We start from the raw sequence: 25683 nt of genomic DNA, 5'->3' as shown, positions 1-25683 counted from the left end.
CACAGCCCACACATGGAGTTTTTTTTCCTGGAAACACTGGGTCTTTATGCTCATTCAATCACTTTTCCACATTCCATGGGTCATTTCGCCCAAATCCACATCCACTGGCTTCTTTTCCGCCCAAATCACACATTCACGGCCTTCTTTTTGCCCAAATCAACATTCCTCCCATTCCATGGGCTGTCATGCCTAAATTCAACATTGCCATAGTGCATAACATAATATCAATCCAATTCACTTCATTTCATGATGATTCACAATATCTATATCCACATAACTTCCTCATTATTCAAAGAACTTTGAGAATAATGCAATATCAATGCAAACAATAATTCCTACTATTGGAATTTCATAATCACCATGGAAATTGCACCACTAACACAATGCAAATCATATAAGTATCTCACATATATATGTCACATGAATGCCACTTTATTCACAAAATTTTTAAAATCATGCAACCACATTTCATATCATAATTCACACCAACAATATCTCGAGAATCATGCATATTATAGAGCAGGATCATCTGCTCTGATACCATTTCGTAATGCCCCACCCCGAAATATCTATTTTCGGGAAATAATTACCATAGTAGGCCCAATTAAACTCTTGTTTAATTTACTACCATTAAACACTATTCTTAATTTAACATTCCTTAATGAGTCACGTAATCTCAACCAAAAACATCTTATCAAACGCATAAGATTTAGTTTCATCTTATTCATCAAATTTCTTTCCTTAAATCAACTACTCAACCAAAATGGAATTCTCGATTATTCAAGGCTGCATCTAACCCTGTTAGACTACCTACGAACCCTTGAGCGAGATCAAGCCTTTTGCAGTTCACATTCGTTCTATTATATTCTAGTATCGGCCAAATTCCATTTTACCTTCCACAATCGAATCAAATTAAATGGTTATCAATTATGGATTCAAAACATCAAAATTTGCATGAAAAATGCAGTGTCGGCCCACTGGCCACGCGCCGCCGTATGTGCCACTGCGGGTGGCGGTCGGCTGCTGGAAAATTTCACTATTTTTAAAAATTTCCAAATTTTACAGGCAAGTAGAGTTCAATGAGAGTAACAACTTTTATAACTGGGCTGAAGTCCAATTCGGCCGAAAAAAGCACCTCAATTTGCCCTTAAACCCTCGGAAACCTTTGATTTGGGTGTTCTTAATTCAACTCCAAAACAACTCCAACGCCCTAACCAGTGCCTGGGCTTTAATCCAGGCCTCAAGGGAAGTCTAATTGTGGTGGTAATTGGAGAAAAACATTTCAGGATTTGCGGAATTTACACACAAACCTGTTGCACCCACCGTGCGGGTTCCACTATTTTTTTAGGCCAAATTCCATCAAACTTGGGGGTGGAATGGAAAGAGGGAAGTTCCTAAAGTGTTTCCCTGGTGGGTAGGTGGTTTGATTCGCCACAAAAATTGACGGAAAGGCCCCGAGAAAGGGTTACATGGGTTAAGTCCAAAGGTTATGCAGGTCTGCCACCCCCACCGCCCCTCCCCCACTTTTTTTTTTTTTTTTTTTTTTTTTCTTTTTCTTCCTCTCTCCTTTCCCCTCTTTTTCCTCTTTCTGATTGGTCCTCCCCCTTTTCTCCTTTTCTATTCTTTACTTTCCATCCCAGCTGTCCATATCTCCTATTGCTTTCATCCCAGCAATAGACGTGGCACAACTCTTTGCTCCAGATTTTCTGGAGCCTTCTAAAATAAAGTAAAATTACCAAAATATCCCTGACTTTAAATGTTAATAACTTCTTCGTTATAACTTTGTTTCACGAATGGTTTGCGCCTACGTGTTCGTGAGATCGAGTTCTATTCAAAAATATACATTGTGACCTCAAAAGGTTTATGGATTTTAAATAATTAATCTCCAAACTTCAAATTTCGTAACTAGTTTAATTTAAAACTAAATTCAAATAAATTAATATAAATTCTCGATTCTTTCCACATATTCATAATTATGAATATCTAATTCATATATTTAAATTTTTTCCCATGTTATTACATTGAAGTTGTTGTAAAGGTGCCTAACTAACATAATGTCGACTTCACTTATTTGAGATAGAAACTTTATACCTATGAAATCACCACTTTGATTTTCATCAAGGTCAATCACTCGAAGGGAGGGCTCCTTTGCATGCATGCTCCATCTCTAAAGACCAAGAACAACCTATGTAGGTTTTGGTTACACCTAGTCATCACATCAGTAGGTTGCCTACGTACTCCGTTTCCAATGAACTGATAGCTGCCATAGTTGAACTTTAGAACTAAGATGAGTATGGATGATGTGCTAAAGTGTTGACCAAACACTCTAGCAGCAAGGGAGGAGATGGTTTTGGTTGTGGTGGTGGTGATTTTCTCATTTCTACCTTTCTCTATTGCAAAGACTTAGAAGATAATACACTAACTTTTTATCCTTAGAGAGAATGCATGTAAGGACGAGTGGAAGACAACTCTTTTTTTTTTTTTTTAAGAAGGGAGTTTTAACAAAACACTTCCAGTATTGTTCATTTTTAACGAAAATGATATTTTTACTCTAAAAAGTCACTTCTAGTACTATTCACTTACAACATATTCTTCTCATTTTGATTAAAACTTAAAGTTTTCAAATTTTTTTCATTAGTTTTCCTTTAAGAAAGAGTAGAAGACAACCTTTTACACATGCATGTGACAACTTGCATATGTGTAAAGAAGGCCTTAAACTTCTTGTGGAAGTTCCAACCTTTTCACTCTTTGTCCACACACCACCACGTAAAAGCAAGTTTCCTTTATCACCATTTTGTATGTTATTTTCCGTCCAAAAAGCGTGTTGGGCAATTTGAGCCACTAGTGCACTCTCAATTATCTTAACTTCAAACAAACTCAATGGGTTTGGGCCCCATGGACCCGGCACCCCCAAAAACTATTTCGAGGCTCATTTTAAACATATAATCATCGTAATAATTAATTAAATAATTTAATTAACAGCTATTTTCCTAAACTAATTAATCTAATTAGTTATTTCCATCACCATAATCCTAGATAGGATGTGTGATCTTTTAGGTTCTCGTTAACGAGGTTGTGAAATGAATTAGATTCAACTAATTCTTTTTTTGGACCTAAAAACTTATCTTTTAATTCACCTTTTTATAAAGATAATAATGTTCGTCTTCAAAGATCTTATAGATCATGAGAGATGCATATTCGCATGTCATGGTCCCCTAGTCAATGTACTAATTACGAGAGGATCTAGCTATTCCGTTGCAACTACAATACAATATGGTCATTCTCTAATATAATGCTATCAATCACATTGGTTAGGCTATTTCATGTCAAGCGCCTAAGTGATCAATTCAATATTCAACTCGATAAATTTGAAACTTCATTTCAAATCACAATGCTTTGGCCAAAGACTTTTGAATCTTGTCAATGAGCATTCTCCTTCAATTGTGAAGGTTCGAGACTCCTTGTTGTACATTCACTTGCCTCTATGATTAGGTAGCTTAATCCCAATAATTTAAAATTAAGAACCTAACTACAAGACAAATGTAACGCCTCAGGTTCAAAGACTAATTTGCATTATTGCAATGACTGAGGTCTTATTGACATGAGTATGTATCTAGTATACATACATAACATATAAAGACTTGATCACATTACCTACACACTTGTCTTAGTGATTCTCGCTAATAGCTTGAGACTAACAATGAACACAATCAAGTAATGATTGTATTAAATATAGTGAAGTATTGTAGCTGGCCACGACCATTAGCACCAACATTAAAATCTAGGTGGTAAGTTTTCAAATGTTTTTCTTTGAGTGTCAAATGCATATCCCGCTACTTAGAACTACGGTTTGGTAGTATTCATCTTCACTTGTAAGTAAGGGATCTTAGATTCAATTCTCGCTAAAAACGAATTTGAACCACATTATTAAGATTAGCCACTCTCCCACCCCTTAGTGTGGATACTATTGTTTGTTAAAAAAATAAAAAATAAAAATAAAAATAAAAAAAAGGCAGACACTGCTAAAATTCCATGGGGTCTATATGCAAATGGGTAATGATAGGAAATTAAATTTGTATACAAAATTTTATAAACTAAATGATATGAAAGTTGATGATTGAATTATTACTTAAGTGTTGATAAACGTGCTCATTTATATTGGTGATTTGCAAATTTTGTTTACAAATTTTATATTCCCAACATTACCCTAGGCAAATTAATTCAAAGAATACATTTTTCATGATTTGATTCACGAAGGGCTATCCACTCTATATACTCGCGTCCTTTCAGAAACCTCATCAAAATAAACACCGTTGGATGAAACTAAGGGCTGGTTTGGTATTGTTATGTTTTGAAAAAAAACTGTTTCTGTTATGCTGTGAGAATAATAAACTGTGAAATAAAACAGTAGAGTGTTTGGTAAACTCTTTTGTAAAAGTGTTTTTGAAAAAAAAAAAAATTCAGTATTATAGTGTTTGATAAACTTTTATGTAAAACATATGTGAAAAAAAATTGGTTTTTCAAAGCTGCGTTTTGCTGCTTTGTGTTTTTAGTTTTTTTTCACCCAAAACTGTGAAAAAAAGCTGAAGGTGATTGTTTACCAAACATAAAAAATCTTTGATAGCCACTTTTTTCAGGATTTAAGTGAAATATTTTTTTCAGAATCATTTTAGTACCAAACTAGGCTAAATGGTTCGGGAAACATAGCATTGACCCGAACTAACGGTTAAGATCGAACAGGGCATAAAAGATTGAAAAGCACGTTCCCATGTCACATGGGCCCCTTTATGTGCACTGAAAACCGTCAATTCCAGGTCGACAGTGTGCGCAGCACCGCCGGACACGCACCGCTCGAGCCGGTTACCAGCCGTTAAAAGCACCGCGTAGTAACTGATGACGTGGACACATCTCAACCGTCATTACCCGCTTCACACCAAAATGGGACCTCATCGACGGCTCTTGTCTTCGACTCTTCATCTTCAACCTTAAGCACCGTAAAGCTCTTTCCCGTATAAGTGCTTGCAGAAAACCAGCTATGGCGAAGGGCCGACGAGAACTGAACAAGTCAATTCCAATAAATAGTTGAATGATTGAGATCAGAATTTTCAGAGAAGCAACGGTTTCAGTGTTGGGGAAAGCAAAAGCTAAAACGCCGCTGAGCTGAGGTGAGCAGTAGAGAGGTGCTTTTGGCTTTTTCTTTTTGATGCATTGAGTATTTATAATTTCTTTTACTTTTTCTGTGTTGGTTTCGATTCGTTTTTTAATGGTGGTCGGTTCGGTTTTCTTCTTTTTTTAGCAAAATTAGGAATAAACAAACCAAGCTTGAATTTCACTCTTGGAAAGTTGCAGTTTTGACATCATTGCCTCTGCAACTCTCTCTCTCTCTCTCTCTCTTTCTGTATATAAGCACATAGCTTTTACTCTCCATTGAAGCTTCTCGATGATTCTGATCTCTCACTCTCACTCTCACTCTCAGTAGACTGTGTTTTCAAATTTCAGCGAAATGTCGGAGGTGAGAGGATCGAGCTTGTGGCGGGACGAACTGGCGAGTCTGGTGAGTGACTCGGGGATACGATTCTCGGCGGCCGATCCTATTGAGGTCTCCACGGCGTCGTTTGAGGCCGGTTTCGCCTCCGGCGGAGAATTGGAGCAATCGGAGAGCTTCAAGGACCAGATTAAAGGATTCGCGATCGCTTGGGGCGAAATACTTGTGGATTTGGCAAGAGGCTGTAAGGACATTGTGGCGCAGAACGTTCTGACTGAGGACTCGTACATTGTACGAAAGCTTCGGAAGCCCTGCGCCAAGGCGTGGGCGAAATTGAGATACTTGAATGAGTTTTTGCCGGAGGATCGCGATCCGGCTCACGCGTGGCCGGTGATATTCTTCGTGTTCATTCTTGCGCTTACAGGTATATTGTGTTGCATTTGTTAAATGCTGAAAGTTTGTTGGATTAATTGTGATGACTAAACAAGGGATTTGTTACTCAGATGACTATTAATTTACTGTTTAAGTGTTCTTTTGTGATGAATGTTTTTATATGCTAAGGAATGTTTAGGGAGGCGCTACACTTCTGATCTACATACTTTTTTCGGATAAAGCTTTCTCAATTTTCACGTTATATTTTTGCTCCTGATGTTTTTGAGTTAGTGGCTCGAGTTTTGTTCTTTTGATACATCTTATTCAACCGTTGAACCATGAGCTCTTCTTGAGCTCGTGTCTATCCTTGCTTGATCATGGATCATGAGTGGCAACATTTTATAATATTTAGAGTAGTTGTCATGCAGTTAGCAGAAAGTTGATGCTTAAGATGGCATAATTAAACTTTGCATGAAACCTTACTTCGATTTTTTAGTCCGTGATGCTATCATAGGGTTGCCATTTTGCTTTCTTTAATCCGCAATGCATACTTGAAAGTTTTGCCCCTGTGCATGCTCTCAAGTCTCAATTGTTTCTAGGTGATGCAACTTTGCTCTGTTGCATTACATTAAATCTTATGAGGAGTTAACGAGAAAAGTGCTCTGTGGTGCCTGGAGCCATGCTGCTATGTTTTGGAAATCCTCTGGATATGGCATGACTATATGAGTGGTGATATTAGCACTTAGGAAATCAACTTTGGTCTCATCTTTAACAGTCTGGCTATATTAGTCTGCTGATTGATGATAGATTTGGTGCAATGAGTAAATAAAAGAAAAAATTATCTGAATCAGTCCCAAACTGTTCATATGGGAGCAGTATAGGTCTTCACTTGAATTCCTTGATGGAGTGGTTACAATATTCTTATTTGGCCTTTTGTATGTATTAGAATTATGATTTCATTAATATACAACTGTCCTGTAAAAGTTGTTCTAGATTGGTCATCGTTTTTCTATGAACTAAGAAAGTTTTTTTACTAGGATCTCCAAAACATGAATTTGATCGCAATATACATTTGTGTTCCTTCGTGATAGAAGCATGATATGATGTGTGTACATTTTTAAACATGTGCAGCTATGAATGTCAATACCAAGAATGACAGCTTGGTCCGATCAGTGAAGAAAATACAAATACATCCTCCTAGTGCTAGTCATGTACTACTTCCAGATGGGAGACGATTGGCCTATCAAGAACAAGGAGTCCCCACAAAGAGCACTCGATTTTTGCTGATTGCTCCACATTCTTTTCTTTCATCCCGACTTGCAGGTAAATAAATCACTTGTACTGCTAAATTATTTTAGACGGTTAGAATCTTGGAAGCCATATATATGCTCTTGCTGAAGATTATATGGACTTAATTCCCCTTTTTTTCCAATTTCTTTTTCTTTTTTCTCAAAAGGTATACCAGGAATAAAGATATCATTGCTTGAAGAGTTTGGTATCCGCTTGGTCACATATGATCTTCCTGGTTTTGGGGAGAGTGATCCTCATCCCAGTAGGAATCTTAACTCATCGGCATTGGATATGCTATACTTAGCCAACACGATTGGTGTTGATGAAAAGTTCTGGGTGCTGGGCCACTCAAGTGGAGCCATGCATGCTTGGGCTTCTCTCAGATACATTCCTGACAGAGTTGCAGGTATATCACTCGTTTCTGAAAATTTATGATCATGGTTTAGTTTCTATTTGGGTTCTGTAGATGCTGAACATAATTATATTTAATCCAAACCTTATTTTATGCTCACCCTTATATTCCCACCAGTTTTTTTTTTTTTTTGGTGAAATTATATTCCCACCCTTCTCTAAAGAGTTGAATAACTTCTTGTATTATGAATCTTGTGTAAACTTGCAGGTGCAGCCATGGTAGCCCCAATAATTAATCCCTATGAACCGGGCATGACTAAAGAGGAGATGAAAAAGACTTGGGAACCATGGGTTCTGCGAAGGAGATTGATGTTTTTTTTAGCTCATAGATTTCCAACATTTCTCTCCTCTTTTTATCGCCGAAGCTTCCTATCAGGAAAACACAACAGAATTGATAAGTTGTTGTCTCTCTCACTGGGGAAGAAGGTGAGCTCATTGTCATCTATCTTGAAATAGTCTGCGAGGTTGCAAACTTTTTTCTTCCCCGCCGTCGGTTGCAGCTTTAAACAGATTTCTCTGTTTCTCATTTTCCTTAGGCATGATCATGCATGCCAATATGTTTTTGTGTTGATAATAAGACTGCCTTGGATAGAGTAAAAATTTCGTATTTTTAGTCACTTTTTTAATATGTTCAGGTATGTTCATTGCAAGATGTCAACTTTCATAATCATGTGCAGGATGAAGTTCTAATTGAAGATCCAAAAATTGAGGAATATTTGCAAAGGGATATAGAGGAGTCGATCCGCCAAGGGAGTATCAAACCCTTTATAGAGGAAGCTGTCCTACAAGTATCACGGTGGGGTTTTAGTCTGGCAGATCTTCAGGCACGGAAACAGTGTCAACGAAGAGGATTTCTTGCTTGGCTCTCAAACAGTGAAGCAGAATGCATGCTGACTGGATTTCTAGGCCGGATACACATATGGCAGGTTGGTGCATATATTTTTATCTCGTATCGCTTAATTTCCCATCCAATGTTCACTGCTCTGGTGTTTCTACTATGAATCTTGTGGCATTTTACTTTTGTATGCCGTTGGTTTTGCGGGAGTCAGTTATATCTTATGCTGAAATTCACAAGTGAGGACTTAGAACTACTATGAACAGTGCGACTTGGCCTGAGAATTTTGTTAATGACATTTAAGTCTAATGAATATTGTACAGGGGATGGATGATATGGTAATCCCACAATCAGTGACCGACTATATAGCACGGGTTTTGCCGGGATCTTACGTGCATAAGCTCCCAAATGAAGGCCACTTCTCGTACTTATACTTCTGTGATGAATGCCACAGACAGATCTTCACTACCCTTTTTGGAAGCCCTCAAGGTCCAGTAGTGGAAAAAGTGGATATAGATACAACGCCATCGAAAGGCAGCTCAGAAGAGATATCAACGAATGCTTGATTCTCTCGCGACTTACACAGCGTTTCTGATAATCGCTTCTTATTACCTAAAATTCTAATGTAAATACCATAGAATAACCGTAGGATGCTCGTCGTCTCAGCGGAGCGTGAAGGTAAGAGTTTGAAAAGTTTTGGAGGAGTAGCTCACATGCCATGCTCAATGTGTAATTTTCAACAGTAAATGAGAGTAATTGAACTCACTCGATGCCACAACATCCACATGAACGAATGTAATGGACACATTGTTTTTGGAGTCTAAGCCAATTTTATGCGTGTTTTGGTGGCACTCGTCTCTTCCAATAGTTGTCGATTCTCACAATCGATTTTTCTTCGGTGCCTACAAGCACATAGGGCAATTCAGTCTAAAAAATAAATTAACACTGATCGTTGAAATTGATTCAGTGCCCGTGTCATGTAACGTCACTGGTCACTGATCACCGGTCACCCTTTCTATGGGAGCGTATCTTTACCACCATCTTAATTGTTATATTTGTCATGTAACGTCACTGGTCACCCCTTCCATGAGAGCATATCTCTCCCACCACATGCTAGAAGACGAGAAAGTATCCCAGAATTGCTAAAGGAAATATGGTTGTTTAGTCTTTCAATTACGAGGGGTTTATAGTGTTTTCCATAGCTTATTCCATATTAAATGGTTTGTTTAGAAAACAAAATAAAATTGACACAAATGTGATAGCCTCACAGCAAAGAACACGTGTCCTATTGAGCAATTCCTCCTCTGTTTACTTAAGCGAAGCAAACTAGCAAAGATATCAGAAAAATGACTTTAATGCTTCAGAAATTTCATGAAATTGAACGCACAAGAGGTCCAATTAGGGTCCAACTACGGGATCCTCAAATTATAATTTCCCTGCTACAGAAACTGCCTCGTTCATATACACCGAAATTTTTTGATCCAAAACAGGGATGACCCTCCTAAAACTCACTATGTGAAACCTTCGCCAAGAATGGGATCGGCTCAACGCAATAGGACAAGTCAATACAATCAAAAAGCAGAGCCGGTACCCTTGGTTCTTCCAAGCATCATTTCTTTAGCTTCGTTAATTTTGGATGCAAGGTAATGGCTACCCCCTGCGTCTGGATGGTTAGCAACCATCACCCTCCGATGAGCTTCCCGGATCTTGTCTGTAGGAGTAGTCTCCCTGAGAAAATAAAGAATATATATGTACATCAGGTCTAGCGGATAATGCAAAAAGACATAAAACAGCACCCCAGAGCTTGCACTTTGTCCCGGTTTTACAGCTCGAGACTTGCTCTAATTGACCAGGACCGAGTGTGCACTGGTTCAGTTGATGTCAGGCATAAAGATACGCAAGTTCCAAATTTTGATGAAAGAATGAACTTCCAAGCTCAATATCAAGACATGAAAAATTCACTAAAGTTGAACTCAAAACTAACATAGCTAATAGCTTAAGCTACTGAAAACGGATAATAGGAAACATGCTAGTATTGTAGAGATAACGTTCTGAGGGATGTCAGAAGCATGGCACTAGTTAAGCTTCCTGTCATTTACGCCAATAAAGAAATTTCTTGTGAAGAATCAAAGGACCTAGAACAGACAACCAATTTTGTGCTAGGCACCCACAAGCTTTCCAAAATTCTATTTGAGCAGAACCTAAAATCCATTGGATGCTAATAAGCTAATCTCAAGGCTCAAGTATACCTCGGGTTGAAAACCACCACTAAGGTTAAAAGATCAGTAACAGGACGAACATTTCGACACATATATGCCTATAGAAAAGAAAAAAAAGTAACAAATTTCACAATTGTAAATAACTGAACTATGAAAAGAGGCTAAGGCCCAAGGTTCTGAAAGACGCGAGGAATACCAATAGGTACAATACAAAATAGAAAGACCCAGTTTCCACAACGACAACTAGGGGAAGAACTGCTAGTTACATAGTGGGTTCTAAAAGAAAATAGGCTCCTTCAGACTTGCTTACGGCTTAACCAGTCCAACGATCAAATAATCCTAACCTCATCCATCTATTCCATTCTAGATATGTAAGGAAGTAGAGCTGCAATTGCTTGAAAAACTCCACACCCCAATAACAGACCCATAGGTGGGGAAACATTAGCAACGGAAACATTGCAAAGAAATTTTTGTCATCATCGCCACAAAGAACATTAAACACCTTTTCTAGCATATAATATGTCACAATATAGATTTCATGACTCAAACAGAACACAGTTTTATACATATTTCAAAAAGAGGCCAGGTGGTACCTCACTCCAAGTATGAGAGCGGCTTCCCTTTTGGTCATGGTAGACTGAAAACCACCCTCGTAGAATTTCCGCAGTCTAGCAGTAGGTGGTCTTGCTTTAAAAGCTTGCCAAGCCTGAATGCCATATCTGCCAGCATAAGCAGCAGCAGCCACAGCAATTCCTCCTATCAACGCCGTCACCTGTTGCAAATATTACATAAGCATCACCGGTAGCATGTGCAACATTGTTACGAGCAATAAAAAAATTATTTTGCAACTACGAGCGGTTAACTCTTCGCCGAACACTTATCAAAGTACATAGTTGTGAATTCAAACATAAAGGCTCAATCGGATACAGTCCTTCATTGTTGCAGTCCGAGTCACACAAAGCACAAAATTCCCTACTCCAATATGGACAGTACACGCGTAAATTCTAACGAATCAAAACGAAAAACGACAGAAAGTGTTGGATGATCGATGCCCAGGATACAGAAAAATTAAAATTCTTAGAAATCGTCGTTCATTAGGCAATAACAAAGCAAATAATCTAAAAAAATTAACTTATTGTTCTAACTTAGACAAAAGATTCTAAATTTTTCAGGTCCTATAATTTTTCATCTGCATTTAGAACAGACGCTGACGATAAACCCTAAATTTAGAATCTTCCGCATAATCCCAATCTATAAAATTACTACCCTGTAACTCTTTGGAGAGAGAGAGAGAGAGAGAGAGAGAGAGAGCGCAAATATATCTAGGAGAAAGATTGAGCGTGTTGGAAAGAGGGCTCACCATTTCTGTAACTCTTTGGAGATCGAAGAAACAGTTCCGCCAGCCTCAGCCAAACTAGGGTTTATGGTCTTTTCGTTTAGGAATTGATTTCTTGCAACAAAAATAATGTTTGGTGGTTAAATAAACGTAATTGCAAACGAGAAGACCGCCGACAACAACAACCGAGTACTTGTAGAAGAAGCCAAAGGAAACCACTTGTTGTAAAAGGAAAGACTTTTGTTTTTTTATTTTATTTTGAAATCCAACTTATAAATTTTTTATTTTGAAATCTCTGTTTTACCTCATACAAAATTATTCAGAAAAATAAAAACGAAAAAAGTAACTTAGTATTACGATCTAGTGATATTTTAGATTCGATTCTCACCAAATGTAAAGTTGAACTACATCATTATGCCAAGTTCATTATAAAGCTTAGCTCACTTCCACATCTTTTTAGTGTAGATATTATCGTTTGTTCACAAAAAAAAGACTTGGATTTGTGTGCCGAGCGCCCCACTCGAACCTTGGTTATCCAATCCTGTCTCTCTGAGCGCTATCCTGACCATCTTTATGTCTCATTCAAGATTTCTGCTATTTACAGCAAGCCGCTGCATTAGACTTGAGTTGTTTGGAAGAAATATGAGTTGCTCACAATTTTTTATGAGCCAAACCTATAAATGCTCAAGCTTGAGTTGTTTCTTATTAAACCAAACATTAACTCGACTTGTTTCTTTTACCAGTTGAACTTCGTTGAGCCAAACCTAATGCATGCTCAAATTTTTTTCAAGTCGATTTATAACGCTACATGTAACCTTGGATTGTTAACTTTCCTCTTTATTTGATACAATACAAGACCAAAAATTCTCCGTTGTTAAAAATGGAAAATTGTTTTATCCAATGTTATAATGGCATAAACAAGTGGCAAAGCTGGAAATCAACGATCATTTTTTTATACTTTGAATGTTGTTTGATAATTATTTCATTTTCAATTTAGAGTTTAGTTTTCATTTTTTTTTTTTTTTTAGAACTAAAAGTAATAACCGATTTTGGCAATTGAAAATAATAGAAAAGGGAACTGTCTACACCAAATAATGAAACAATAATCCATAAATTAAATACATATACATATATTTTATAATCACCAATCCGAGGAAACATGAAATTCAACAGAACACTATTAGTCTTCGTCTTCTAAGAATTGGGTTCTGACAATGGCAAGGACCCAGATAAGAGATGTAATTATATCAGATACAAATAAACAAATTTGAAAAAATAACAACAAATGCCCATAGCTTGCAGCATAAGCAAACTCCTGGGATTAATTTTACCCCACACCAACAACTTTTGAGGAAGTATTAATTAAGAAATCAAACAATTCACGGATGGAATAAACCTTTATTTCTTTCCCTTTTGGTCCATGAAACAGCTTTTCTTCCACTCTTCTTTCTGTGCTGGAAATTATTAGCTTTCGACTCCAATATCAGTCACTTTGTTTGCTGTAATTATACTGCTGTCAACCCTTGGTGGACCAGAATGCCGCCTTGGTCGAGCGGGGGAGGCTGGGAATGACAGCCGTTTCTTAGCTGACTCAGGCGGCAAGTCCTTCTCAGTGATCCCATTCTTCTCTGCTGGGCTCTGCAGCCTGGACTTGGCTCTTGCGGATTTAGTTGGTACCATGTAACTTGGAACTGCTGGAGAACTATCTAGGCCTTCGTCATCCCTCACAGAGGAGCCAGCAATGCTGTGCCTCCTAAACTGAGTTGATTGCACACTGACCATGCTTTTCGTGTCATCATCCGGGACCCTACTACACCTTGGGCTTGCTGCTGGCTTTAATTTTCGAGCTACTTTCGAAGCTGGCCTAGAAGGAGTTGAAGGGGACCGAAATCCAGGATGGCTTGGCTTTTCACTGGCTGTTGGGGATTGCTTGTCGGAATTGAGGAGGTAGCGGGCATAGGACTTGTTAATTTCTCCAGCAGAAATGCCGCGACTTGCACTCTTTACAGATGCATGCTCATCCTGCATGTCTTTATCTGTCATGCCACGACTCTCCCAAGGCCGGGCAGCCATCCACCTTTCCAACCAGCTCCAACCCCATGTGGGATTGCTTGGATCCATGAACATTGGGTTTACAGATTTTGTAGTATTCTTCCCATTTTTCTGTGGAGTGATACAGGGGTTAGACCCAGAACGAGGTGAATTCAAGATTCAGGAAAACTTAAAATTAAATCAGCAGCTGAAATTCTTTTGGTTTCATAAATGGTAACCACGGACCAAGCAGTTTATATTCACCATATGTAATTAGTTACATCTACAGGCTAACAAAACTCACTATAACTAATCAAATAGCATAGTGGTAACTAGTTGAATGTTCCCATGACTTTCATCGTTACATCATAATTTAGCACAGGAGAGGAGAATGCATAAGCTATTCCTAATCCTTTCAATTCATTTATGTTATGTAATATAATAGATTAGAATACCTGATGAGAGAATGCATAAGCAAGTGCTCTTTCCCTTCTCATTGCTGCCTCGTGTTTGCTTAATAGGTTTGCTTCAACTTGCTCCTTTGACTGTATGCTATCATCCCATTCATCCCCAAGCTGTATCAATTTTCAAAATGAGTTAACAGTTGAGGTTCATCTGGATGAAAAGTTATCTCAATAAAACTCCAAATATATATCTGTTTGGGAATCTTTGCTTTGATTTCAACCTTTGTAATTGTCCCATTTGACTTGGCCGAGTCAACAATGCAATAATTCTAACTTGCATTTCTCACACCAGCATGAGAAAAAACTTTCAACCCGTACTTTTAGTTTATTCACAAAGAAGCGTTTAGAAATTAGGTTCAAATGAAAACGTAGCCAGTATAACTTGTCTCCCAAACAGCTCATATGTTTAATTACCGTGAAAATGAAATGTTAAATCCAAAGGAGAACTTAAGACTTTGCAATCTAAAAGATTATAACAAACAAAGAGTGATAAAACAGACCCGCAAAGTCTCAAGCTCTTTTGCATGTTTTAGTAGGAGTTGCCTTTGCAGAGCCTGATTCTCTTCTAACATCCTAATCCTCCTGGAACGTATCTGAGACTGCACACGAGATAGAGTCTGCATGCATCGGAGGGTATTTGTGGCTTGCCGTTTCACAACAGATCCCTCTATCAATGATTTCAGCCTAACAAGCCCTCTTAACGCCCTCAACGCCCTTCTTGCCTGGAAAGTTTGGAAAACAACTCAGGTTAATTCCAAAATATAAGGTTATATTTTAGCATCCATTTATAAACTTATGAACACTGCCATCAAGGATGTCAAAGGCCAAAATATAAATTTCTAAAATCATACCAGGTATCCTCGAAATGCTGTTTGAATCTTGATTGCTGCCACTTCCTCCCTAGATTTTCCAGCATACTGAGTAGTTGTAGGGAATCTTACAACCTCTGCAACAGCTTGAGTCGGAGGAGCCACGGAAACTGCAGCCTCAGCCACTGCGGTAGGGGTGACTGTGGTGGTGACTGGAACAGAGTAAGCATCATTGTTCTGCTCATTCTCCACATTGGTTAATTTCACCTCTTCTCGTGGTGGAAGAGGTGGCAATATAATGGACGGTTGATAAGAAGTAGATTCAAACTCCGGGTACTTTTGTTTCCCAAACCATTTCTTTTTTGATTTATCTGATCTCTGAAAAAAAAAAAAAGTTTAACAAAAAAAATCAAAGACTCGTAACGGAATATACAACTAAACACAACGTTAGCTGAATTCGAACATCTTCAAACCTCCTCTTTCTTCTTAGAATCAGGGCTCAGAGCTTTCTTTACTGAAGAAAACCAACCTTTCTTCCCCATCTCCTTAACATTCCTCGAACTAATCCCTGTGAGGAACAAATCAAAGTTAACTTCCAAATTTCAATTGCATAAAAATTATGATTGCATCTGGTACATAATATCAGAAATTGTACAAGGAGGCACATCCATAACAAAATCAGCATTTTTAATGATCAAATCGATTATCGAATAAATCCTGGGGGAGCAAAAAAGGAAAGAAAATCAGTTAATTAAGCTAGACAATGACTTTCCATGGCAGAATAGAAGTTTTTTTTTTGCTAAATGTCAGTAAAATTCAAGCAATCAAAGATGAAAATTTATAAAAATTATCCAGTTCAACTAGCAACTGGGTAACTTCCAAATAAAAAAAAGGAAGAAGACCCAGATGCCAAAATTGCCTATTTTTATCCAAAAAGGAAAATTCACAACAATTATCAAGTCCAACTAGCAACTGGGTTATCTTCCAAATCAAAATTAAACAACACCGACCTGTTAAAAATTGCTTCTTTTATCCAAAATTAGTAACCCAAACGCCAACAATCCAAGAAATACAACGAAAAAAACAGCATTCAAAGAATCGCATCACATCACATGGTGAATTCCAAAAACAAAATCCACAATCGGGTCCAAATTAAAGGGCAAGTCAAAAGCATTACCCTGTAAGCAAAGCGGCAGATCTCAAATGGGAAGAGACTGGCCCTCCTCTTTCTCCTCCAACTATTTCCCCACCAACCAAAGAGAGTATTGCAACAAACTTGAAAGCGCAACAGCCAATAGGCCTCCACCGGCCCTCCTGTCTTTCACTTAAAGGGAAAATAAAGTCAGATCTTGACAAGGAAAATTTCAAGGATTGAGAAGCAGAATATCATATGAAGAAGACCAGCTAGGTTCTGCTCCTGTGGGTCCTACGTTTTGGGTCGGGCAAAGTGGGCCCCAATTATTTAAGAACGGACCAGATGCCATCTTCACCGTCACGGTAACAACTAAGGACCCTACCGGAGGTCAATTTGTCCCCCTGTCAACGTTAGCTTACTTCTCTCGCAAACAATATTTTACAACGTAATGGTCGGATTTTTGTATAGTTTTGAATAAAATCACCAACATTGTCAAACATGAGAGAATGTTGGGTTAAAATTATCGAAACTTCGTTGTGTATATAAACGTAAGCATAATGTTGAGTACAGTAACAAGATCGTTCATAATCCAATATTGTAAATAATTATCACCCACGACAGTATATTAAAACGAAAACTATTTCTCTTGATATGATCAATAGGGTTAATGCGTATACGATGCAAGGAGAACGTTGTATATAATTAGTAAAGTTAGTTGAACTTAAATTTAATTAAACATGTCATATGCAATTGAATGTTTTTGTTTTTTTATTATTTTGAACAAACGATATTATTTACACTAAGCCGTAGAAGAATAGGCTAACCCTCATAATATGGTTCAAATTCGCATTTGACAAAAATCGAACCTAAAATTTTTCACTTACAAATAAAGAAAAATACTAATAGATCGTAGTACTAAACGAGTGATGCGTTTAATTTTATCCAGTTGCGATTTTCATCAATTTTGATTGCTAACCTTTCACATTTGTTGTCACACAAGTAAAAATAGGAATTAAGATGAACGTACATATACCAAATTGTGGTTGCACGGTGAATGTCTGATGAGTTTAAAAAGTTCCCCCGAGTAGCTACGTGTTTAAAGCTCATAACTAACGTATTATTGAGGCAGGTTCAAGATTGGACCCCCAATCCATTTGCTTTTGATTTAATTAATTTGACTTAGAAAGTGACCCGTTCGTTGGCAACCCAACATGCTCATCATGCTGCATAACGCGTTTAGGAAGACCATCCAAATGCCTTCCATGTCTACTTTCAAACGTAAGACGTATTTAAAGCATAAACTCTCAGGACTCGTTTTAAAACATGACTATTTCAATTAAGCTGAACTTCAACTCATGTTTTAGTTGACTTGTAGTGCGGTACAATATTATTTCTATTTATTTTTAGGTGTGAGATTTTAAGTTTATTTTTCATGAACGACGAGTTTAATATCAATTTATTGTGTTAGCTTATTTTGTTGCTTATTACAAAACTGTCTTTTATGTAAGATATTATTGTATCAAATATTATAGTTGGCATTTAGTGTACCAGTAATGATTGTTGATTCGACTCAGATGGTGGACTAGTGTCCGAACTCAAACACCAGTTCTCCCTCAAATCAACCACGTCGAAATTCCATCAAGGTTGGTCTGCCCAAATATGGCCTGAATAAGTTAAATTGTATACATATTAGGTCATCTCCAACTGAAAACACTAAAATTAGTCTTGATCAGAAGTATAGTTGGTGGCGGAGCCAGAAATCGAGGTTAGGATGGGCCTTTAAGTTGGACTAGGATTCTCTCTATTCCTCTTTCTATCCCCTTCCATCCCCTCCTCTCACACTCTCTATTTTGGCTTTCTTTTTCTATAAAAAAAAAAATTAATATAAGATGTTGACGTGACTTAACCGTGACCGTTCAAATAGAAGGGGAGTAAAAAAAAGAGGGGAGAGAATCCTTCTCCCTTTAAGTTAAGTCATATTAAAAGAATTAAGCACAATATGAGTATAATGTGAGAAACTTTGGGGGTTGTATTGGCATGGATAATTAATTTGATACAAAGATATTTTACATTAAGAGTGAAAGATTAAGCTAAGCCACGCTATGAGTAAGCCACAACAATTTACCATCGCACTCATCATAATTGTACTTAAAGTCACATACTTATAAGTGGAGAAGAATACACGTAGTGCTAGTGACATTGTCATGAATAATTATAAACTAAAGAGAAATTATGAAGGTTTAGAGATTTCATGGTAGTATTACAAAAATGTAGCATAAACGCAGAACTAGTTGTTGAAAACGTCATGGCTTAAAACTACCACGGCAAAAACACATTATAGTAGACCTTATTTTATAATATTAAAAAATTTCAGCACCTTCGTGCATTAAAATGGTGGCTTATAAATGTCTTGTAAACCAACATACTAAGGGCTGGTTTGGTATTGCTGTGCTTTGAAAAAAAGCTGCTTCTGCTGTGCTGTGAGAATAAGCAGCTGTGAAATAAAGCAGCAGAGTGTTTGGTAAACTTTTTTGTAAAAGTGCTTTTGAAAAAAAAAAACAGTATTAGAGTGTTTGGTAAACTTTTATGTAAAACAGATGTGAAAAAAAGCCAGTTTTTCAAAGCTAGGTTTTGCAGCTTCTTGTTTTTGGCTTTTTTTCATCCAAAACTGTGAAAAAAAGCTGAAGCTGAGTGTTTACCAAACACAAAAACAGCTCCCAGCTTTTTTTGATAACAGCTTTTTTCAGAAGCACCTCAGTACCAAACCAGGTCTAAGGCTGATTTGGTATTGCTGTGCTTTGAAAAGTTGCTTCTGCTGTGCTGTGAGAATAAGCAGCTGTGAAATAAAGCAGTAGAGTGTTTGGTAAACTTTTTTGTAAAAGTGCTTTTGAAAAAAAAAACAGTATTATAGTGTTTGGTAAACTTTTATGTAAAATAGATGTGAAAAAGGGCTGGTTTTTCAAAGCTGGGTTTTGTATCTTCTTGTTTTTGGCCTTTTTTCACCCAAAACTATGAAAAAAAACTGAAACTGAATGTTTACCAAACACAAAAACAGCTCCCAGCTTTTTCAGAATCACCTCAGTACCAAACCAGACTTAATGCTACGGTGGGAGCTGCAAGAGGGGCCTGGGCCTATCCAAGCTCTCGTGTGGCTCCGTCACTGGACCTGGGCCCAACGATTTTCATCACTGGTAAGTAAACTGCTTAGTCTCTAGGTTGATTTGTGCTTTTGCTAATCTGCTTTCTAATTTGTTGACTATGCTCCTCTATTTATGTAGATTCAGCTCAATTCCCAAGACTTCTCCATATATGAAGAAGGTGCACGTTGCTCTAGGTATCCTTGATGAGTATCATGAATGGTGTTGGCTGATTAGTCCTCTTCACCAAGAGAAATGTGGGTTGCCCCTACTAGATTTGAGCCGGTGATGCCTGCCATGTCGAAGACAGCTAGTATGATTATTGATAAGATTGCTTAGTGTAGAGATTCTATCGTGCCCCCAATGCCGAAGTCTATGCTAAGACGTCTGTTAAGAGCTAAGTCTGGTTCACTTTTGGAAAGGCTTACTACTATGAAGAGCAATAAGGTGAACTCTGCTGCTAAAGTGGCGTCAATGTCTATTCATTTTGCTGCTAAGACTGGTTCACCTGTTAAGAAAGAGAAGACTGCTCATGTGGGCAGTTATGAGAAATTCACCAAGCCTGTTTCTGGAGAAGCTGCTGAGACCTGTGTGTTTTTTAAGCTAGCTCTGGTTGAAGACATGGATGCATATGCCAAGCTTGTTGATGGCGTTAGATGGGTTGTTTCCCTAAGTTCATTTGCAAATCATACGACCTAATATAGGAGGACTACTCTGCTTGCCATGACGCAGAAAACAGCGATTCTGGCAACCGAGTCTATGCTCATTAACCAAAAGGATACTAAGGCTACCAAGAAGATGACAACGATTATGGAAACTGATGCTTATTCTTCTACCGAGAAGATCAAGAGATTGGAGTCTGAGCTCATCGCTTTGAAGAGGCCAAATATCTCTGCCCCCACTTCTCTGCAGCTTAAGACCGCTCACCAAGAGATCGTTGACTTGAAGATTAGGCTTAACGCGATCCTCATTAAGTATGAAAGTGCAGAGAATGAGATTGGTTGTTACATACCTCAGGTTTAAGATCTTGAGCGTGCTGTTTCTGAGTTTCGTTCTGCTACTTACACAAAGGATGATGAGTTATTTGCTGCTTATATTTAAGTAATCCACTTCAAGAAAGTCGTTGATAGGTTTGAACCCCAAGTGTTGGAACTCTAAGGTACGTTAAAGATCAACGAAAATCTGAAGAAATCAGTGGATGAGCTACAGTGTGTCCGTATTGGTCTGCTCGAGGAGAACAAGCAGTTGAAGGTGAGAAGGTTGGACTTGAGGCTTTGCTTGTTTAGAGTCAAGCCAATTTCTACAAGCTGGGTTATGTAGATCATCTATTTGGTAAGCCGTCTGACTTTGAATTTGCTGTGAAAGACTTCGAGACCTTCTATATTTCTCTGGAAGACTTACTTGCCTTTACTTTTGAGGCTTCCATTGGTTAAGTAGTCTGAGAAGTTGGTGCTTAGGTTGGGGCAGTCAGGGGCTAAGCGTTGGAGATGCCGCTGCTATGAGTGTTACGGCTGCTGAAGGTGTGGCGACCGAGTAATCGTAGGATGTCCATGCTACTAAAGAGTAATCTTCTACGTAGCCTTTAGGATTTTCTTTCTTTTCCTAGTTGCTTTTTTACTTTGCTTGAACTTTATCACCTTTGTTATTTGTTTATCAATTTTGGTAGAAAATTTAATAAACTTGTTTCCTTCGCCTTTCTTCATCTTCGCTTCTTTTGTTTATGCTCAACCTTTGACTTTTAGACCATCGGCAGGCATGCTACTTTTCTATAAGCAGACAAGCCTACGTAGCTTATGCAGCCGTAGGTGTCGGTGTATAACTTTTGCAAAGTTGTTAGCCATAGGGTAGGCAGCCAAACACCTTACTTATAGAAGTAGCCAAGTCCACGTGACCACTTGATTGTTAACTTTGGCTTTCTTCCATCCTTTGAGCTGTATGGCCTGCATCACAACATATTAAAGATTTATGGGTCATGAAATTCACTAAGCTTTCGTACCAAAGGTACGCGGTTGTATGGAATTTCGTAAACAAAGGTCTGAGAGAACTCATTGCTCTTTATGTAACCAATTATGTGGGTTGCGTATCAAGTATCACAACATTTTAGGAATAAGTGTAGATCTGAACGATCATTCCGCGCTTAGCAAAGGTGAAGCTTATTGACTGCGTAACATGTCGACACCGGATAGAGCTTTGTTTATACACGCTAAATGTTTAACTTTTCACAAAAACCGTAGGTAGTCTTTTGGAAACCGTAGGCTGCCTTAGTGCAATCGGTAGCAGCTTGAGGGTTCTAGGGGAACTGTTCATAAGGCGTACTGCGTAATATACTTCCTCTGTCTCTGAGGTCCGGTTCCCCACGAATTAGGCCAAGAGACCAAAAATCCTTTAGTTAGCTAAGCTTTGAAAAAGACCATTATGGCTACTTCTAAGAATCCTGGCGCAAGCCATTGTGCACCTAGTTACACTAGGGCAGCCTGACTCATCCACGTCTGGATATTCAGAGTATATAGTTTATCTTCTTGCATCAGAGAGCAAACCCATATGGGTTTCGGGGAATTAGTTTACCCTCTTGCATTGGAGAACATGGTTGGTCCTTATGGGGTGCAATTCTTGTGATAAGTCCCTAAGAAGGGCATGATCTTTTTTTGAAATGCAGGAGTGATCAGTTATTGTAAGCATACAGCTAAGCCAAGTTGTAAATTACTGCTGAATTCTTCATTGAACAACTAGTGAAATGAATGACAACTTAGTTGTAAGGTAGAAACTGCATAACAACTAGATAGTTATCGGCTTGCAAAGTGGTACCTGTCGAGCTGCTTAAGTTTTTGGGCTTTAATGTAACGGGAGGTCACGCATGGTACTTCCTCATATTGTAGGCGTTCCACTATTTTTTTGATCTCGTTGTCGTTCATGGTGCGAGGGTGTAGCTATCCTTGCCGACTACTCTGCTGATCTTGTACAGACATTCCTAGATGGGATCCATCTTTTTGGAGCCTTCTTTGTGGGCAGTGATGAAGGTTTTTCTTAGAACTAGATCTCTGGGTTGAAACTACCAGATCTTGGCCCTTTTGTTGTAGCTGGAAAGGAATTGTTGCTGGTAGGCTGCAATGCAAGTGATGACATTCTCGCGTTCCTCATCTGCCAAATTTAAGTTTATGCCCATCTCCTTTATGTTCTACTCGATGCTTAGCAGTAGAGTGTTGATATTTGGCACGATGACATTGAGAGGAATGATTACTTCTGAACCAAATGCCAAGGAAAAATAAGTCTCCCCGGTTGCTTGTCGTTTATTTGTGCAATACGCCCACAGACATCTAGGAAATTCGTCTGGCCATTTTTCTTTCTTGTCAGAGAGGGATTTCTTGAGGCAATTGAGAATCGTCTTGTTGGATACTTGGGCTTGCCCATTGCCTCGAGGATACCTAGGCGTGGACATATGTTGCTTGATGCCATATTTTTGGAAAAAACTTTACCAAATCTTTGCCTACGAATTGCTAACCATTGTCTGTGACAATGGATTGAAGGATGCCAAATCGACATATGATGTTCTTCCATATGAAGCGCTTTATGTCCGCTTGAGTAGTGGTTATCATGGGCTCTGCTTCCACCCACTTGGTGAAGAAGTCAGTTGCCATAATCATCATGCTCATGCCTCCAGTAGCGAGCGGCATTGGCCCTACCAGGTCAATTGCCCATTGCATGAACTGCCAAAGACTCGACTGTGTGTTTAGTTTGCTGGCAGGCAGTGTTGGTACCGGCTTGTAGCATTGGTAACTGTCGCATTTTTGTACTAATCCTTAGCATCTTGATACATAACAGGCCAGTAATAGCTTATATGAAAAGCTTTATGTGCTAAGGATCGGTTTCCGGAGTGATTTCCACAAACACCTTCTTGGATTGAACTTAGAACATTTAGGTTGTCGGAATGTGCTAGGCAGCGGAGATGTGATCCAGTGTAGGATCTTCGAACGAGAATGTCGTTCCACATGTAGTAGTGTGCTGCATTCGTTTGGAGTTTTCTAAACTCTAATCTTTCCGTGGGGAGTGTGTTATTGACCAAGTAGTCTATAACGAAATCTTGCTAGTTTGGAGTTGTACTAATCTATGACACTTCAACTGATGGCTCTGCCTCTATGCTTGGTTTGTCCAGATACTCTATCAGAATAGAACGTTTGAGTTGGTGGTCGAGGACGAAGCCTAGGCCAGCTAGCGCGTCTACGTGGGCGTTGTCTGCCCGCAGAACTTAAGTGAGAATGAAGTCTGAAACTCTTTAAGCTGTTTTCGTACCTTCTCTAGGTATTGTGCTATCTTCAGATGCTTTGTTGTGTACTCCCATATAATATGGTTGGTGATTAGATGGGAATCAAAATGAATTGCAAGCTTTTTCACCGCCATGTTTTTTGCCATTCGGAGGCCTACTAGTAAGGCCTCGTTCTATACTTCATTGTTAGATGCTTTGAAGCCTAGAGTGATCGTCTGCTCAAGCATCAAACTATCTGGGGTGATAAAGACCACGCTCGCTCCTAAGCCCTTATAGTTGGATGCGCCGTCGACGTGCAAATGCCAAAAGTCTCCCTTATGTGAGGCAAGCGTGGCTATAGTGTGCTCGGTTACCTTCGAGGAGTTGTTGGGTCATGTTGTTGCGTCGCCTAGGCTAGGCGTGAATTCCGCTATGAAGTCCGCCAAGCCTTTATCATCGTGTAAGGTCGGTAAACTAAGCCGTATTGGCCAATCCAACGCCCATTTCATTACTTGTTGAAAAGTGTCTAGACCATTTAAGATTGATCGTAGAGGATACTGAGTCATGATGATGACTGTACGAGCTTGAAAATGTGGTCTAAGTTTCTGAGCTGCAACAACTAGCACTAAAATCAATTTCTCGATCTTCGGATATTTGGTTTCCTCATCGAGAAGAGCTTTAGAAGTGTAGAATATTGGCAGTTAGGCCTCAAACTCTTCTCATATGAGGTCAAAGCTCACTGTTACTTTTGAGATTGCCAAATAGATGTATAAGTCATCTGCTGCTTCTAGCTTGGATAGTAAGGGATGTGATATGAGATATTTCTTCAAGTCTTGGAAAGCTCTTTTGCACTCATCATCCCATTTGTCTCGTTATGCCCTCTTGATTGCTTTGAAAAAAGGCTTGCATCAATCGATAGATCGCAAAAGGAAGCAGTTGAGTGCGGCTACTCATCTAGTTAAGCCTTGGATCTCCTTCAAGGTAGTTGGAGATTTCATCTATAGGTTTGCTTGGATTTGCTTGGGATGTGCTTCGATTCCTCGTTGGGTTACTAGGTACCTTAAGAATTTGCCTGAAGATACTCTAAATGTACATTTGGCAAGATTGAGCTTCATCTTGTACTTTCTAAGGATGTCAAAAGTTTCTGCCAAGTTGCCAATGTGGTCTGATTGCTGCTTACCCTTCACCATAATATCGTCGACGTAGACCTCCATAGTTACTCTAATTTGCTTCTTGAACATCATGTTTACCAGTCATTGGTAAGTAGCTCCCACGTTCTTGAGGCCAAAAAGCATGACTTTGTAGCAATAGGTGCCTCGTTTGATCACATACGCGATTTTCTCTTTGTCGTGCTCATGCATGGTTATTTGGTTGTAACCGGAGTATGCATCCAAGAAACTAAGCAGTTGGTTTCCGGAAGTTGAATTTACTAGTAGATCGATTCGGGGAACTAGCTAAGGATATTTCAAGCATGCTTTGTTGAGGTCGGTGTAGTTTAAGCAAACCTTCATTTGTCTTTCTCTTTCTTTATGACTAGCATGACGTTAGCAAGCCATGCTGAATGTGCTACCTCTTCTATGAATCCAGCCTTCAATAACTTGTCAATTTTTGTTTCGATGATTGTCACTCGTTCGGGTGCGAAATGTCATCTCTTTTGGATCACCGGTTTGGCAGCGGGGTCTACGTGTAGTTTATGGCAAGCTATCTTGAGGTAAATGTTGGGCATGTTGGAAGGTGAACTTGCTAAGATGTTACGATTCTCCATAAGGAAAATCGTGAGTTCTTCTTTTTCTTTCGAGCTCAGACTCAAGCTGATTCTAGCAGTTTTCTCCAGCTGCTGAGGATCAAGAATGATGTGCTCGACGTCCTTTTTGGGTTTCTATCTCATCTTGTTTACTGGTGCGTTGATTTGGACACTA

At 38.7% G+C, this 25683-nt stretch overlaps 3 protein-coding genes across 6 annotated transcripts; 1 reads left to right on the top strand and 2 right to left on the bottom strand.

Moving 5' to 3' along the window:
* Positions 1-4954: 4954 nt before the first annotated feature.
* LOC137722464 (uncharacterized) lies at positions 4955-9244 on the top strand. Of its 4 annotated transcripts, none has more exons than XM_068461470.1 (7): positions 4955-5165; positions 5480-5909; positions 6989-7180; positions 7314-7553; positions 7767-7984; positions 8236-8484; positions 8717-9244. In XM_068461470.1, the coding sequence occupies exons 2-7, from the start codon at positions 5504-5506 to the stop codon at positions 8957-8959; spliced, it is 1548 nt and encodes a 515-aa protein (XP_068317571.1). In that variant the 5' UTR covers positions 4955-5165; positions 5480-5503; the 3' UTR covers positions 8960-9244. The 4 variants fall into 4 exon arrangements, with proteins under 4 accessions (XP_068317571.1, XP_068317572.1, XP_068317570.1 ...); XM_068461471.1 differs by having other exon boundaries at positions 5434-5909; XM_068461469.1 differs by having other exon boundaries at positions 4956-5180; positions 5500-5909.
* Positions 9245-9733: 489 nt separating this feature from the next.
* On the bottom strand, positions 9734-12108 carry LOC137723258 (mitochondrial import inner membrane translocase subunit TIM14-2). The gene is made up of 3 exons (XM_068462414.1): positions 11973-12108; positions 11206-11384; positions 9734-10121 (listed from the first exon to the last, which is right to left on the bottom strand). Exons 1-3 carry the CDS (start codon positions 11973-11975, stop codon positions 9965-9967), a joined length of 339 nt encoding a protein of 112 aa, XP_068318515.1. The 5' UTR covers positions 11976-12108; the 3' UTR covers positions 9734-9964.
* A 950-nt stretch (positions 12109-13058) lies between these two features.
* On the bottom strand, positions 13059-16705 carry LOC137722521 (protein IQ-DOMAIN 2). Its single transcript, XM_068461543.1, has 6 exons — positions 16430-16705; positions 15726-15820; positions 15295-15630; positions 14944-15165; positions 14435-14554; positions 13059-14111 (listed from the first exon to the last, which is right to left on the bottom strand). The coding sequence occupies exons 2-6, from the start codon at positions 15792-15794 to the stop codon at positions 13413-13415; spliced, it is 1446 nt and encodes a 481-aa protein (XP_068317644.1). The 5' UTR covers positions 15795-15820; positions 16430-16705; the 3' UTR covers positions 13059-13412.
* Between the last annotated feature and the right edge of the window lie 8978 nt (positions 16706-25683).

Source organism: Pyrus communis, chromosome 17 (genome assembly GCF_963583255.1).
Source record: "Pyrus communis chromosome 17, drPyrComm1.1, whole genome shotgun sequence".
In the NCBI taxonomy this organism is placed as follows: Eukaryota; Viridiplantae; Streptophyta; class Magnoliopsida; order Rosales; family Rosaceae; genus Pyrus; species Pyrus communis.
The sequence above is the reverse complement of the archived record's forward strand: the minus strand, read 5'-3'. Positions and strand labels throughout refer to the sequence as shown.

What these genes read in the sequence shown, in the direction of transcription:
- LOC137722464 (XM_068461470.1), top strand. Translation starts at nt 5,504, where the DNA reads ATGTCGGAGGTGAGAGGATCGAGCTTGTGGCGGGACGAACTGGCGAGT. An exon ending in CATTCCTGACAGAGTTGCAG is followed by an intron (nt 7,554 to 7,766) that starts GTATATCACTCG and finishes GTAAACTTGCAG; the next exon opens with GTGCAGCCATGGTAGCCCCA. An exon ending in CTCTCTCACTGGGGAAGAAG is followed by an intron (nt 7,985 to 8,235) that starts GTGAGCTCATTG and finishes AATCATGTGCAG; the next exon opens with GATGAAGTTCTAATTGAAGA.
- LOC137723258 (XM_068462414.1), bottom strand. An exon ending in GCTCTCATACTTGGAGTGAG is followed by an intron (nt 10,122 to 11,205) that starts GTACCACCTGGC and finishes TTATTTTCTCAG; the next exon opens with GGAGACTACTCCTACAGACA.
- LOC137722521 (XM_068461543.1), bottom strand. Translation starts at nt 15,794, where the DNA reads ATGGGGAAGAAAGGTTGGTTTTCTTCAGTAAAGAAAGCTCTGAGCCCT. An exon ending in ATTCTAAGAAGAAAGAGGAG is followed by an intron (nt 15,631 to 15,725) that starts GTTTGAAGATGT and finishes TTTTTTTTTCAG; the next exon opens with AGATCAGATAAATCAAAAAA. An exon ending in AAGAGCTTGAGACTTTGCGG is followed by an intron (nt 14,555 to 14,943) that starts GTCTGTTTTATC and finishes AAATTGATACAG; the next exon opens with CTTGGGGATGAATGGGATGA.